Genomic DNA, 15,256 nt, shown 5'->3' with positions numbered 1-15,256 from the left:
TCACAGGGCAGAAGCAGGAGGAAAATCTTAATGACGTTCAAGTCTATTTGGTGCAACTAAAATTGAGAAATGTATTCCGCGGGGGAAGAGGATAGAGAGGGAATGGAAACCACAAAGGGCAAAAGCCAAAAACCTTTGACCCTGGGGGAAGAAGTGCAAAAAGAGGGCACTGGTCATCGTTTGCTTGCTTATTTATTTGTTTTACAGTAGTGCCTAAAAAATTGGGGGCCTTTATTGCACAGCGGTGTACAGATCCATAGTGAGAGATTGAGCCTGCCTCCAAGAGCTTAGAATCTAAATGGACATGACAGATAAAGGGTGGGAGGGAAAACCAAGGCCTAGAGAGGTGAAATGACTGCTCCAAGGTCATGCAGCACATTATTGTCTGCCAAAAACAGAGCCTAGGTCTCCTGAGTCCCTAAGTTAGTGCCCCATCTACTGCACCACACGGCTGCGTATGGAATGGGAGTGAGAGCAGTCGTAGCTGCAGTAGTCCCATCTTGGTGGTGGTACAGGGTCCTCCTCTGTCGTCTGTTGACTTCAAACCAGAGATGCAGCCGCCCCTTTGGCAAGGACGGGAAGAGGAGGTATGGAGAGACTGAACAGACAGGTTCACGTATGTGTTCTTCCTCAGGATCTTCTCCAAGGTAAAAAGCCGCAGCGCTCACATGAAGAGCCACGCGGAACAGGAGAAGAAGGCGGCAGCACTGAAACAGCGAGAGAAGGAGGCGGCGGCCGCGGCAGCCGCAGCAGCAGCGCAGCAGGAGGAGAGCAGCGACGTGGGGAGCAGCAGCAGCGACAGCAGCGACAGTAGCAGCTCGGATGAGGATGGGGAGATTTAGCCATAGCCCAGGGGAAGTCGAGGGAGCAGCAAGGCTGGACCCCGCCCCTCTCTCGGTGTGTTTGCCTCCATTCCTGCACTTTCCTTATCTGGGCTGAGTTCTACTAGGCTTCTGTCCATTGCTGCCATTTCCTCACCCCACATTCTGCATCTCACCCTGCCAGTATAGACTGAGCCAAATCAGTGGATAAAGAGATTTGTGTGAACCTGGATATTCTTTTTTACAAACCAGATTTCTATTTTATTTATAAAGGCACCTGAGGTACGTAATAGAACAATGTCATCAGGAGCGGAATTTAGTTCTCCTGCAGATCAGTCAGGGCTTTCTCCTTGTGCTTGCCAAGACTCATGGCAATGAGACTCTTGAGTGTAAAGGCTTCCAGATCTGAGCAAGAAAAAGATGCTCTGCCCTGAGACTGTCTGCATCTAGTTACTGTGACACCAGTGTTTTGTAATGATTTCTTTCCATAGCAGATTCCTGTCAATGCCCTTCCTGCTTTCCTCTCTGTGCACTATCCAGGCTCTTAGCAAGTTCTGTGGAAATATGAGACATACTTTGGGTATGACTGAAGTGTGAGGGAGAGGGGTGAAGAACACTCAGCCCACCCCTCTCCTCTGAGAGGAGATTTCTATTTTTCTGTAGCAAGGGGATGCCTGATATTTCCTGTGCCATTAAGAGTTCAGTAGTGGACATATATCCTCCCTTGCAATAAGAGTAGCCACAAACCTTAAAGATCTGGCTATATTGTGTACAGGAAGCGAAGTAGTTATTGGGTCACTTTTAGAAGAATTTGCCCCCTCACAAGTACAATTTGAAAGGCCTCTAACGATCACATCTGGCTTTAACTCATTACAAAAGGGAGCAAGGTGGTCAATGAGACTTGACCCAAGACACCGTTTTTGGACTGTGCACGCCTCACAGAGATGGGAAGGGTGGACTCGGGTCTCTTCCTCAGGCTTCTTTACTCCCTTCCCCAAATGGCCATTATGCAGGGGGATGCCTGTTTCCCTATTGGCCTTTACCAATCCCTTTAAATGGCCACCTACAAGAGTTACAGTGAAGAAGCTGTGTGTCCTTCCATTCATTCCTTTGATGTGATTGGACAGCACAGAATACTTGGCTATCCCATCACGGCCCCCTTACCAGTAAAATGTACTCTTCATGCAAAGCTGGCATTGAAATCGCTCCATTAGCCAAAAGTCCAGGCAGCTAGGCCTGGTATTAAAGCAAAGTGTTAAAAGAAAGCAAAAATCGGTCAGCTGAATGCTAAAATTACACAGAATCTGTCTGTACATATATACATATTGTTCACATACCTTTATTTCATAAAACTGTAAAGAATCCAGTGTAGTTGCAGCTGTGTTGGTCCCAGGATATTAGACAAGGTGGGTGAGGTTCTATCTTGTATTGGACCAGCTTCTGTTGGTGGGAGAGACAAGCTTTCAAGCAGGGCTGCAAGTAGAGCTGTACCCTCCAGTACGTAGTACCGGCAAGAGATTTTTAGTGGGTATGGGGTACCGGAAAGACTTGGGACTACTTTCCCCTCCTGTGGGGGGGGGAGAAGCTGCACTCTGCTCCTTAAAGAAGCAGAACGCAGCTAGGGAGGACATTCATTCTTTATATGGCTTTAACAGCACAATACATATGCTAACAAACTTAAACAAAGCCTTTGTTTAAGTTTGTTAGCATATGTATTGTGCTGTTACCTTGGTCAGGAGTCCTCAAGAGAGGAGGGGTGGGGGGACAAAAGGTGTTTAAACAGTGTTTTTGATTCTGTTTCTCCCCATTGGTCTAAATTATCCATGACATCCATACTGCATCACAACAAGTCCAAATCATTAGAGTGATTGTTTGGATTCTAATGTCAGCCCAGTTCTGTAGCCTGAAGGGAATCAGGTGTTGTCCCCAGTGTACCTAGAATTCTTCTTTGTAGCCAAACTAGTCTAACATACATTTTGTTAATTGGAACTGGAGCAGCAAAACAAAGAAAACAAATGCCTCATTTTCTAGCTTTGTGGGTGATAGAACTATAAGTGAAGATTATAATGCTGGACATTGACAGCCTTAAACCAGTCAGCTGCCTCTGGAGTCTGCCAAAAACTTTGCTGAAAATATGTTCCTCCTCTTAGCAACGGAGCTAAGACTTATCACACATTTGCCCACCGTTATTCGAATGAAGTTCCTTCTGATCTGGCAGCTCAGGCATTTTCAGTTTCATCCGGAAGAATTTACAAACTTGGAACCTAATCCTGTAAACCCTTAATCATTTCATCAGCCCCACTGAAGACAATGGGACTATTTGCATGACTATGGACCTCTTTTGTGGGCTGATAAAAGTTTCAGGAGTCTGTTCTTTTAAAGGAAGTTGAATCCCCCATTGAAATGCAATGTTTGGGTACCATAAAGCAGTTAAATTTTGTCTTTTAATAAGCCATACATAGGCTGAAATGGCTCCTCACCCAACTCCCGTACAGACTGAATACTACATATTTGGTGGGAAAGTGAGTAGTTAAGCTGTTGATGTTTGTATATACAAAGTGGGGTGATGGGGGGGGGGCGGGGAGGAGTCACTTGGGGAGATCATGTGCCTCTCCTTGTGTCCCTCCCATGAATGCAGTACTGGCAAGAAATTATTTCTACTTGCACCACTGCTTTTCAGCCATACAGAGCTCTTCTTTTTCTGAAGAGCTCTGTGTGGGTCAAAAGCTTGTCTCGCTAACAGAAGTTGGTCCAATGCAAGATGGTACCTCACCCACCTTGTCTCTATAAAGAATCCAGTTGTTTCCTTGTGCTGTATCCATTGCGCAAGAGTGTTAATTGGCTCCTTTCGTGGCCTCTGCCTTATAAGTATAGGGTGAAGAAATGGGGAGATTGGCAGGAGCCAGTGAAAATAACTGAAGAGGCAAATGGGATTTAGTGGCAACAACACTCTCTGCAGTGAAGCATCCGTAGTACTGTAGAGCATTTGTACATGCAGGCAGCCAATTCTCACTCCCACCTCTGGAGGAACATCATGTGCTGATATTTATGTGGCACTTAACTGCATGAGCAAAGAGCCATAGTTAGTAATAAAATGTTTAAATGTGGCAGGGAATTGCCAGTTTTCTGGTGCCAGTGAAATGCACATCAGATCGACTGCAGTTCTGTAGTGGCATCTGGTGGTCAGATAAGTTAATTGCCTGTGCATTCCTGAGCGGTGCTGTTTAGCTAGTTCCAGCTAATGGCAGCAGGCTGTCCCTGATCTGGCTGACTTGCAATAGGCTCTCCAAGCTGCCGGATAAGTTTCAGGTAAGCATGCCTTTGTGCTTGTTCATGCCTTTGTGCTTGTTCAACTACAATCTAATATAGGTCAGATTCCAGCCTGTCACCTGCCTGGCCTGGCTCTTTTGCCCCATGGCACCAGAGCTTCCTCCACAGACCTTGGGACCATCTCCTTTTTTGGCAGCTACAATTGTTTCACTGCCTAATTAAGTCCTCAAGCCATATATTTGGTACCCTACTCTTTAAGCTGTTCATCTCCGCACAGCTCCTTTTCTTTAGTTAGGAAGGATTCTTCTTTATAATAAAAATAAAATATTGTTAATTGGCTACTATTTTTTTTTTAATGTTAATCATTTTAACTTACAAGAAATGCCCCTCTCCTTTCACCAGCATATTTAGCTTCTGTAACTAGCCTGGGCTCATGCCAGTTTGGGAATCAGAAAGCCAGCTTCCAGTCCAGAATCCAGATCTCCGTTTGCAATCATATAAAATCCATTTGTCACCGTGTGAACTGGTCAGGACTGGAATGTGGAAGCAGATGGCCTGTCACCTGCTATTAATTATTCATCAGCAAACTGCAGAGAATCAAAAGCAAATAATTTTCACAAGAAAAGTTCAAGCAGCAAATCTTAAGAATTTAAATATTAATAAAGATTATTTTCATTTTAAAATTGCATGTTCTTCGCTATTCCAGCAGTGCTGTAAATAACTGAATATTTGGAGTGCTCCTGTCAAGGGGAGTAAAAAGTCAAAGTAACTGTGTATTATGTTCTACTCTAAAGAAGTCACTTCTGAATTCTTCACATCTGCTAATGATCCATTTTCAGAGTTGGACATAAAATCAAGTAAAAGGTTACAATGCAGTTAAGCCTTAAAATGGCAGTTCTTTCCAGAAGATTGGAAAGTCACTAATAAGTGGCAGACCCTGGGAATTATAGAGTAATGCAGCAGTTTAAAAAGCAAATAGGATGATTTAGGTGCATTTTAAAAGGGATTGAAAATAATGCAGAACATATTATACCATCATATTGAACACCTGGAATACTCTGTCCTGTTATAAAGTGGAGATCAAAAAGGCCCAGAAATAAGCAGCAAAGATAAGTGAAGATACACCTGGACTTATATGGGCTGAGAGAGTGAGCAGTCACTAGGATCATTGTGTTGGAGAGGAGGCTGGACTGCGGTATTCAAAATTATAAGGGGAAACTTAACAGTCTCTCTCCTTTATTCCATAAGAATGGAACAAGGGGGAGTCCCTTAAATTCAAGGGCAGTGCAGTTAGAACAAATAACAAAGAAATACTACAGCATGTAGCCACTCTGGAAATCATGACGTCAGATACCTTGGGAGGATTTCAGAAAGGGCTATATAAGATCAAAACCTCTAGAATTCTCAGGTAGGAAAACTAAGATACGGCTAATTAAATTGTATGGGTCAGAAAATAAAGGTTCTTTTGCTTTCCCAATGAGAACAGTGCAGAGTTAGCTAGCTGAGTGGTTCTTTACCTTCCCCTGAAGCTAGGTAAAGAAGCCAAACTAAATGGATTGTGAATCTGCTCTGCTGCGGAAAATCCTCCATATAGGACAGGGATTCTGGGACACACCATTTAATGTGCCCCCAAAATGCCTGTTCTCCCTTTCTGAACAGAAGTTAAATACAGTTCTTTGTCTCTTACTTTCCTTTCCTGATTATGCACTGAGTAAAATGATTTAGTATTTTTAAAGTGCTCCCAAAGTGTGCTTGATGCTTTAAAGAACAAATAAAGTCTAGTCACTGCTACGAAGAACCTACAGTCTAGTTGTAGCTATATACATGGCAAATGGTGATCGCGGTCAGTCGGGAGGGGAAGGGGTGAGGAAGTACAGGGTGAAACAACAAGATCATGCAATTGCTCTATGCATTGACTTAGTCTTCCTTATGGGATTGATAGCAAGTTCTTGCACTGATACTGTCTACTTCTAGGAGCCAGTAGACTAGCTCCTTTCTTAGATCTCCTTTACCTCTTATCCCAGGGGACATCCATCTAGACATGGGTGCTGATTGATTTTGCTCTGTAGAAAGGGTTGTTTTGTTTGTTTTAAAAATGCGCAAAATTAGTGGATGTATTAGATATTAATGAATCAAGCATTGGTTGTTTTTTCATCCATGCAGATTTCTTCTCTCCTAATCTTTTGCAGTTTGACAGTCTGTTCTAATTCAGTATGTGTGGCGGTGGAATAGGTAGAATTAGCACATTTGGTGGGGGTTGCTTAACAGAGAGGACCTTTTCTATGGGAACAAATGCAATGTTTAAACAAAATCCCCTTGCAGATTGCAATTTTGCATGTGCAAACATAGTGTACTAGCCTTTTCACTGTTGGAGGTCAAGTGAGAATGTAAACCTACTTGCCTTTTGGCCATATTTTAAACATTACACATTTGAATCTACCAGACACTGGATGCCATTGAGATGTACTGACAGGGTGCGTGTGGGAAATCTCTCTTGCCTTCCTGTACTATTCCTGGCTTTATAAGCACTCAGTATTACACCTGCTGTCTGGTGTGATCTGCATAGGGACAGCATTTCAGTTTTGTAGCAGTTGTGTTTGTTTCTATACCTGTAGTTATATAAGGAGATGCAAATCTACTGTCGCTCTGGTATGTGGCAATGTAGCTGCAATTCCACATTTTTATTTATTCAGCACAGTTATTTCAGGCTGGACTGAACAGGTAAAACTGATCTGAGAGAACTTAGCTCTGAGGTAAATGTATCTCAAGTCTACCAAGATGCTACAAAATAATAACAATCAAAAAAGCCTACAATGGCATATAGTGTTTTGAATGGCTATGCAGGGGTAAATATGTTGACTAGCATGGCATTTTGATAGCTAGAGACTAGTAAAAATACAGCTATTTGACAGCAGGTAAAGGGTAGCTTTGAAATTTGAACCTAAAGTCTCTGTTAAAAATATCTATTCATCCCTATGATGATGATGAAATGTGAAATTAAAGTTAGCTAACCAGATTTCTGGGTGGCTGATCGTTATTTATTGACTTTAAGAATTTAATTGGATGAAGCTTTTAGTTATAGTACGCTAAGATTAAGAATAAAATGGCTGACACGCAAAAACAAGTGTTTCCTAAGCCAAACAGAATGCACCTTTTTACAAATGTCTCTGCCTGTTACCTGGTGTACCCATTCTACCAGTCACCGATCTAGAAAATCATGATGATATAAAAGTCTCCTGCTTTTAAAAAGTTGTGGAGATTTCATCCATAAAGATCTTAGTCTCCTTTCAGTATTTGTCTAGAACAGGGGAACCTGATGTTATGACAACGTTCTAGCCCCATGATAGTGTCTTCTAAGCAAAATTCTATAATTTACTGATTAATCCTGTCAGTTAAAAGCTAGAACATTTTCCCATGCACTCTTTTCCTAACATGCCCACACAAACTGTAGTCTCCTTTATTATCTTCCAGTGTACACTTTTGAAGTTTATTAAGTTTCCCAGAGAATAGGAAGCAGTGTCTATATTGCCAGCTTTGTTTTGCGTCAGTAGTGTGGGTTTTTTTGTAAATTTTCCATTTGGGTTCAGCTGCTTCATTCACCCGCATTCTTTCCAGTGTCAGTTGTTGGGAGAAATACAAAATTCTAATCCCCAGCTGTCCAAAAAAAAGTAAAAATAAAAATTCTTTCTGGAACAGGGGATTCCATCAACAGCTGAGCCTGGAAAATCCCAGCTCCTTAAGTTTGGGAGAAGGCATATATTTTTATAAAATGTAATTGCATATTTTTAAAAACCTCTTTCCATGTTCTCCAGCTTCTCAAAGTGTATTATTTTTCCCTTGTAGCTTAGATTTGATACAAATAGGGGTTTTTTTGTGCATTTTACCTTTTTTGTTCTGTTTTACATTTGGTGATGTACTGTACAGGAACAGTCTCAGCCTTTGTAATTACTGTATAAATGCTTTATTATAAAAAGTATATTACTTTTATTTTAACAAATGAGCAGACACTGCCTTTTTGTGTGTTTGCTGCTTAGGGCACCTTTTAATAAGACTGTTACATATTAAAATAGTGTACATATCTATATAAAATATTTACCTTTTTTTTGCTGTACAGTTGTGATAGACCAGACTGAATTTATTTTTTGTGCTCTTTTTATAAAATATTAATACACTAAAGGAAATCTTGCTGATGTGATTGTAATGTACCCATGTAACTTATTTACTTAATGTCCCTCTGTATCTTTTAAAACCTTTTATTAAATAAGGTTTAAAAATAAGTTTTATAGATGACGTTTCTGTTGTTTTGGTTGAGTATTTTAAGATAGAAGGTGGAAAGGGCTGTATCTCAGTTGTTATGGTGTCTTAAGCATCCTTAAATGTGGTCCATGTAACACAAAGACAACAGTTCTGGTTCATGTTACCAGTCTCCTTTGCCTTGTATGATCAGTGACCCAAAAATGCACATTAGCTCTTGCCAGTCCCAGTCACTCCAAGGAATCCTCAAGAGCTTGTCTCCATTTTTCTCTATACACGTTTTTCCCAAGACAATACATTGACCTGGAGCAACTTCATCACATCCAGGAAAGCAATTAACAGTGAGAATTTTGTCTACAGTACTGCTCCTGAAGCTGCCGGAAGGGTTGCAGTAAAGCAATTCAAAATTCTGTTCTTCAGGGCAGACTAAACATCCTCCAAGCATGGGAGAGAAGAACCAAATCCGTTTCAGATTCAGATTCTCTGTCTGGTTAACACAGCACTGGTCCTAGGAGTTTGCTGTTCTTTCCCACCCTTTTCAAAGATGCCAGTTCTGGTATTCTAAATTATAGGCTTTCAGTTTATGTATGCAAAGTAGAAAGCCTAGTGCAGTTACAGAAGCCCATGAAAAGTGGTTCCAGGTCAACTCCCAAGATGTAAATAAGTGATAGGATTCTACTTCCGGCATTACAAGCACCTAAAACCACAGCTACGTGCCAAGTGCTAGGGGAGACAAAATGGTGGTGGCTTGACTCCATTTCAGTGACAGGTGCAATCCAGGAAAGATCAGTAAATTGGTAGCATCGGAAAAAACATGCTAGAATAACTTGAGCTAACAGAAACACATCTCCCATGTTTGATGCTTGAGTTATTACAGCTGCAAACTACATATTGACCCATAATTTGTTTGTTTACATTAATGTCAGGTTTGGGGTTTTTTTTGTATTTTTTAACTTTTCCATTTTGGCAAATAACCACTTGGAAATAAACACGTGATCTTTTATCCGGAAATTACATCATTATGTCTCTTTGAAGGACTTTGATCTTGTTTACTTGATGAAGCAGCACAGCTTTGCTTGTAGCTGGTTTCATCTTAGCTGTGATGCCTCATAAATATAATAATTCCTGTGACTTAAAAAAAAAGTCTTTAGTTACTGTAGTTAGTTAGTGATTTATATAATGCTCATTGTAATTGCATCTAAGTGCCTGGATTCAATTTAAAATCAACAGTCACCAAAACAGGTGCATCTTTAAAATGTTATACAGTCAGTGTCTTGCTGGCACGCTAATAAATAAATAAACTGAGTAAACAAGGGTGCCTCACACAGTTACACTTAAATTACTTTCCCCTGTGGCTTGTATAGTAAATGTGTAGCTACCTAAAACCTTTTTTCCATGGCAGATGGCCAAGCTGGGTTAGAAGAAAGTTTATCTACAACATAGCTTAGACACGGCTCTACAGCTGCAATGTAGATGGGGTCTAAATGAGGCAAGCTTCTAATCCAAGGCAGCGGTTAAAGAAGCACCCGTGATATTTTGTTTAACTGTTGTTTTACAGGGAGCAGAATTGCTATTGATCCCAAAACAAAGTGCTTACTTAAACAGTGTGGCTTTTAAAACAATATAGTCAAAGTCTGAGGGACATTTGTCAAAATTAGACCTACATTAGAATGGGTCCAGTGTCAGCCTTGAAAAGTAGACTGTGTAGCCCTGAAATGCTTAAACCATGCAGATTTTTTTATTTAGCTAAGTTTGGACCATTACAAAGGGTCATAAAGATCAAATTTTGAAGTCTCAAAATGGGACCCACTTCCTTTAGGAAAAGGAAGCAACTGGTTAAATCAACCATTCCCACTCTCTTTTCCCCACCTAATTTGTGTATTTTTCCATACTTAGGCTGGTTACTAATGCCAGGGCCGTGCTTAAAAATATTGTCAATCCAGTAATGTTGGGTAGTGACATTTTTATACCATCAACACCCAGAGTTTAGGAGGTGTTATACTGGCAAAAACATGTTTTTGCTAGTAGACCTTAGTTCATTCAGGGAACTGGTATAAGCTGTGTCCTCAGTAGGACAATTTATTGCCATAGCTATCCTAGCAAACCTTTTCTAATGTAGACAAGACCTTAGAAGGAAATTTGAGGTAATGGAGGAGTGTGAAGTTTGGCTTTGCAAGAGCCAGTAAGGCAGTATAAACTTAAAGAAATAAACCAAGGCTCCGTACGCTTTACAGACCATTTTACAATCTTTTCAGAATATTAAACAGGATTTTTCTGTGAGAGGGGAAGTGGTGATGGGTTAGTGGGATTGGGCCAAAGTCACATTTTCTATTACAAAAGGTAAAGGGATAAGGAGGATTAAGAGTAAGACCATTTCACTAAAGCCTTATGCTGTAAAGTTAAGACAGGGATGTGAGCAAAAATGGAGGATAAGAGATAAGGTTCTATACATTGTCCTTAAGCCAAACTATTGCTTATCATCACACACAACAGCGAGGCACTTTTTCTTTATAAAATAACATTTATTACTATTTATAAACACAATTCACAAAGTAACATTTAGAATTTAGGCCTAAATAACTTAATACACAGCAAGTTTAACAATTTTGTCATACTACAAAATTACTTGTATATAAAAGGTTACCAACAAACTAGGTGTTAAAACTGCTCTCCCACTTGGAGTTTGTTCTAGAACTGGAGACTTCTCATGTGTCTGCACTGCACCTGGGTGCATGCTTCCCAGTGCAACTAGATAGCGGTGCTATCTTAGCTCACGCTAGCATGCTAAAAATAGCAGTGTGGCTGTGCTGGCATGTACAGCAGCTTGGGCTAGTCACGAGTACCCCTCGTGTAACCTGAGTGAGCCACACATAGACTGAGCACTGCTGGCTTTAAATTCCCTTCTCTCATTCTAGCAACAGTTTTCAGTGTAATCACTGAATGCATTGGCTGCTTGGAGACTGACAATATGTTGGCAAGCACGGAAACACCCATCCATTTACTGACACTCCATTTTAATGTAACAAATTTCTATAAGAAGAAAAGGGGGGAGGTGTGGGGAGAGACCCCACTATGTTTGCAGTGGGGGAGAGCAGGATTCCACATGGCTTGAGAATTTTACATAGGTGCTCCTTTCACCCATGATCAAATCACTAGGTGCTAGGGATCAGAACGGATGTGGTGAGACATGGCAGATCAGAGAGTAAGGAAATCCTTTCAACAACCTGCTCTGCTAGGCCCAGATCCTGAAAGGTACTCAGGCTCCTAACTGATAGGCCCTACTCCTTACGGCTACATATCTGCCGTACTGCAAGTACTTTTCACCAACATCCAGTGCATAATTTTTAAAGTGCAAATCTTCTTTAAAAAAAAAAAAAAATCAACCCCCTTCAGTTTATTTTGCAAAAGTAAAGTTTGGTGAGTGGGCTGCTTTTGATTTGTTCATAAGAGTAACCATAATCCATTAGGCAAGGCAAGACTTTAGCTGTGCTTTCCTGCCAACTGTTAGGAAAAAATATCAGATTTTGGTAAGCACTTTTTCAGCTGACAGTAAAGGAAACCCATTCGGTGCGTTCCTTAGCAAACACTCAAATAAGTCTGACATTTCAGTTCTTGTCTTGTCAGAAAGGATGTTAATCCCCCTCCCGTCCCCACTCTAGCTAAATTACCATTTCACATTTATTACAGGATAAATTTTATGTGACAAAATGTACTTTAATGTCAATGAGATTGGATGCCCAACCCCATCAATGTGAATTTTCATTGTATTCACAAGCAGCAACACAAAAAGGTCAGCACAATTCTACCAATTCCTTAATGGTTGTAAGAGCTGCTCTTGGACTTTGCTGTACAGCTTCTGTTAATGTTTAAGACAGAGGCAGCAGGAATTGCACTTTGTTCTGTAAACATCACCCTGGATTATCCCGCAAATCTTTTCAATGTATCGCTGTTTTGTGCTAATCCCCACTCTTGCACTTTTCTAGTCTGTTCTCAAATGTTGTCGCTGCCTTGGGAAATTCTGCCTGTGTACTTGCACACAACGACAACTCTACATGGAGATAAATCAACCAGCAGGACTGTGGGTAGCATCGGAAAGTGTTTTTCATACCTGCCCTTCATCCACAAAAAAGGAAGTTAAGAGGCTACAGCTAATTTAATGCCATTGGTGAATTCTTAACTAAAATGACTTTTTCATACCTGCCCTTCATCCACAAAAAAGCAAGTTAAGAGGCTACAGCTAATTTAATGCCATTGGTGAATTCTTAACTAAAATGACAAAGCCAAATGGCTACTTCTGTGCCCACTGTTCTGAGGATGGCCATACTTACAGGCTACATGATAGCATATTCTTCTCAAATGTGTATTAGAGCTGTTGTCAACTATTTGGAATTGCTATTTTCCCCTCCTTCCCACCTATTGCCAGAGAATGCACTATGGGTAGAAGGAGGAGGAAAGCAGAGGGCAATAGCATTACATGAATACACCAGTGGCAGCCTTAAAGCTCAGTGTGCCTGAGGGCATATTTCTCTGACAGAGTCACCTTTGCTAGCTGTGCTCTGGTCATGGCTCTGCAGCAAACAACCCAAACTGGACATGCTGTGCAGCGCTCTAAAGGAATTACAGAAACTACAGTTAACCACCTCATACTGCTAGCACTGAAGTTACACATGTGCAAACAGTTTCAGAATGTGTTACTTTAGGAAACCTGGACACCAAGACTTTTGAAGGGAATTCATTTCAGCAACTAGGAGTGAATCAATTTAAAGTAGGTCCCCACTGACTGATGCTTTCCTTAAGAGATTACTTTGAAAATCCTCCTCAGCCCTCCCTAGGAGTTTGTAAAATATGTGAAGAGGACTGTTCCTACTTGGTAATTCTACTTGCTAGCAGTATTTAGAAGTCAGGTTTCATACTCACCCAGGCTTTGCCTTGCATGGAGAAATGCTAATATTTTAACTATAGTATTCAAGGGCACAAATCTAGCCTACTGTTCTTGTACAAAAGAGTTGACGGCAGCAGAGGCTGAGTATATCATCAATATAGGGTTTAAAAATAATGTGTAAAGCCACCTCCTGTCCAAAGAATTGTTAATTACTAACTCTTAATGAATTTAGTGCTGAAAGGGACCAAAACGACAAGCCTGGTAACAACAGTTAGCTGTCTACAAAGTTCCCAACTTCGCCCATCTCCCAACAGTATTGTCTGTGGCCAGTGCTGTCTTGTCCTGATCACCAGTAAAGACTGCAATCCTAGAAAATTACTATTGAATGGCAAGTTGGCTATAAGATGACCAACAGGACCACTGAAAATAGAGTCAGATTGCATTCAAGACAGCACATCAGGCTGTCTGGGAAAGTTTTATATTAGGTGAAGAATGTCAAAGGTAGAGGACTCTCTGCATCTGTTCCTTAAAAAGGAAGAAAAGACCCTAAAATTAGATTTGAGTCTTACCTGCAATGACTGGGCAAATATGGCATACATTATTCCTGTGGGAATGTAGAGAGTAGCTATAAAGAAGTTAATAGCATTGAATTGCTTTGCCTATAATCTTCTACTTCACACTGGTCACTTAACAATTGATTGTCAGAGCTGGAATTCGACCAAAGTTAGACTAGGGGAAAGTAATGGTACTGCCTAGCATAACAGGAGCTGACTACTGCTGTTGCCTGGGGCCAACTGCATCATCACTTTCCTATCTTTGACCATGGATTCTAAAAACACAACCACAACTTCAGCTTTAGGAACACAAGACTAATTACGAGTGAGGTTCTGCTTCTCTCCCACACTCATTCTGCTCCTCGTACAGCAGGGGCGGGGCAAACTTTTTGGCCTGAGGGCCACATCAGGTTTCCAAAATTGTATGGAGGGCCGGTTAGGGGAGGTTGTGTCTCCCCAAACAGCTAGGCGTGGCCCAGCCCCTGCCTCCTATCTGACCCGCCCTGCTTCTCGCCCCCTGACGACTCCCCTGGGACTCCTGCCCCAGCCAACCTTCCCTGTCCCCTGACAGCCCCCCCTGCTGGGACTGCTGCCCCATCCACCACCCCCTGCTCTCTGTCCCCTGACCACCCCTGGACCCTCCACCCCTGACTGCCCCATCTAACCCCCTGACTGCCCCCCTGGGATCCCTGCCCCATCCAACCCCCCTGTTCCCTACCCTCTGACCGCCCTGACCCCTAGCCATACCCCCGAACTCCCTTGTCCAATATCCAACCCCCCCCTGCAACCTTATCGTGCTGCCTGGAGCACAGGTGGCTGGCTGCGCAATAGCCGCACCACCCAGAGCACCGGGTCAGGCCGCGGCTCTGCAACTGTGCTGCCCAGCTGCCCAGAGCGTAGTGCCGGTGGCACGCTGAGCCTGCAGGAGAGGGGGAACAGCAGGGGAGGGTCCGGGCAGGAGGGTCCCGTGGATTGGATGTGGCCCGCGAGCCATAGTTTGCCCACCTCTGTCATACAGCAATATGCTCATTGCTGCCATTTTAATTTGATTAAACTGAATTAGTACCAGGAATCGGAAAGTAAACCCAGAACTTTAGCAATCTGAGTTGTTTAGGTCATTTTATCCATTTTCTAGGGGTCCGTGGTGCTTTCTCGAATCATCATTTCATGCATTTCGTTTAAAAAATATTTACTTGTCATAACTGGGGACTTCACTAAGATGTCACCGTGTGGCAAAGCAATTTAGCTCTTTATCAATATTTATTTTCCAGGTCCTACTTCTAATCTCTTCTGTCCTTTCCCCAGCAGCTATCTAAACCTTTTAGTTGGCTGCCTAGGTCTGTGCTTTAGAAACAACAAATGAATACCCTGCAATCAAAGCTTATAAAAGTACCCTCAAGTCCAGGTCTTTTGGACATTTGTTTTTTTCTGAACAGCTCTCAACCTCCTTAGTTTAGTAGTATATTCCAGAGCTG

At 41.9% G+C, this 15,256-nt stretch overlaps 1 protein-coding gene across 6 annotated transcripts in view; it reads left to right on the top strand.

The window, feature by feature from the left end:
* MIDEAS (mitotic deacetylase associated SANT domain protein) overlaps positions 1–5,046 on the top strand; it is an 87,068-nt gene extending 82,022 nt beyond the window's left edge. For all 6 annotated transcript variants that reach the window (XM_073348564.1, XM_073348566.1, XM_073348565.1 and 3 more), the window contains one exon: positions 635–5,046. In XM_073348564.1, the coding sequence (XP_073204665.1) occupies positions 635–842 (208 nt within the window). In that variant the 3' untranslated portion in view covers positions 843–5,046. The remainder of the gene's footprint in view (positions 1–634) is intronic.
* The last annotated feature ends 10,210 nt before the right edge of the window (positions 5,047–15,256 follow it).

This window comes from Lepidochelys kempii, chromosome 6 (assembly GCF_965140265.1).
Source record: "Lepidochelys kempii isolate rLepKem1 chromosome 6, rLepKem1.hap2, whole genome shotgun sequence".
Classification (NCBI taxonomy): Eukaryota; Metazoa; Chordata; order Testudines; family Cheloniidae; genus Lepidochelys; species Lepidochelys kempii.
This window is presented reverse-complemented; position numbering and strand designations above follow the sequence as displayed.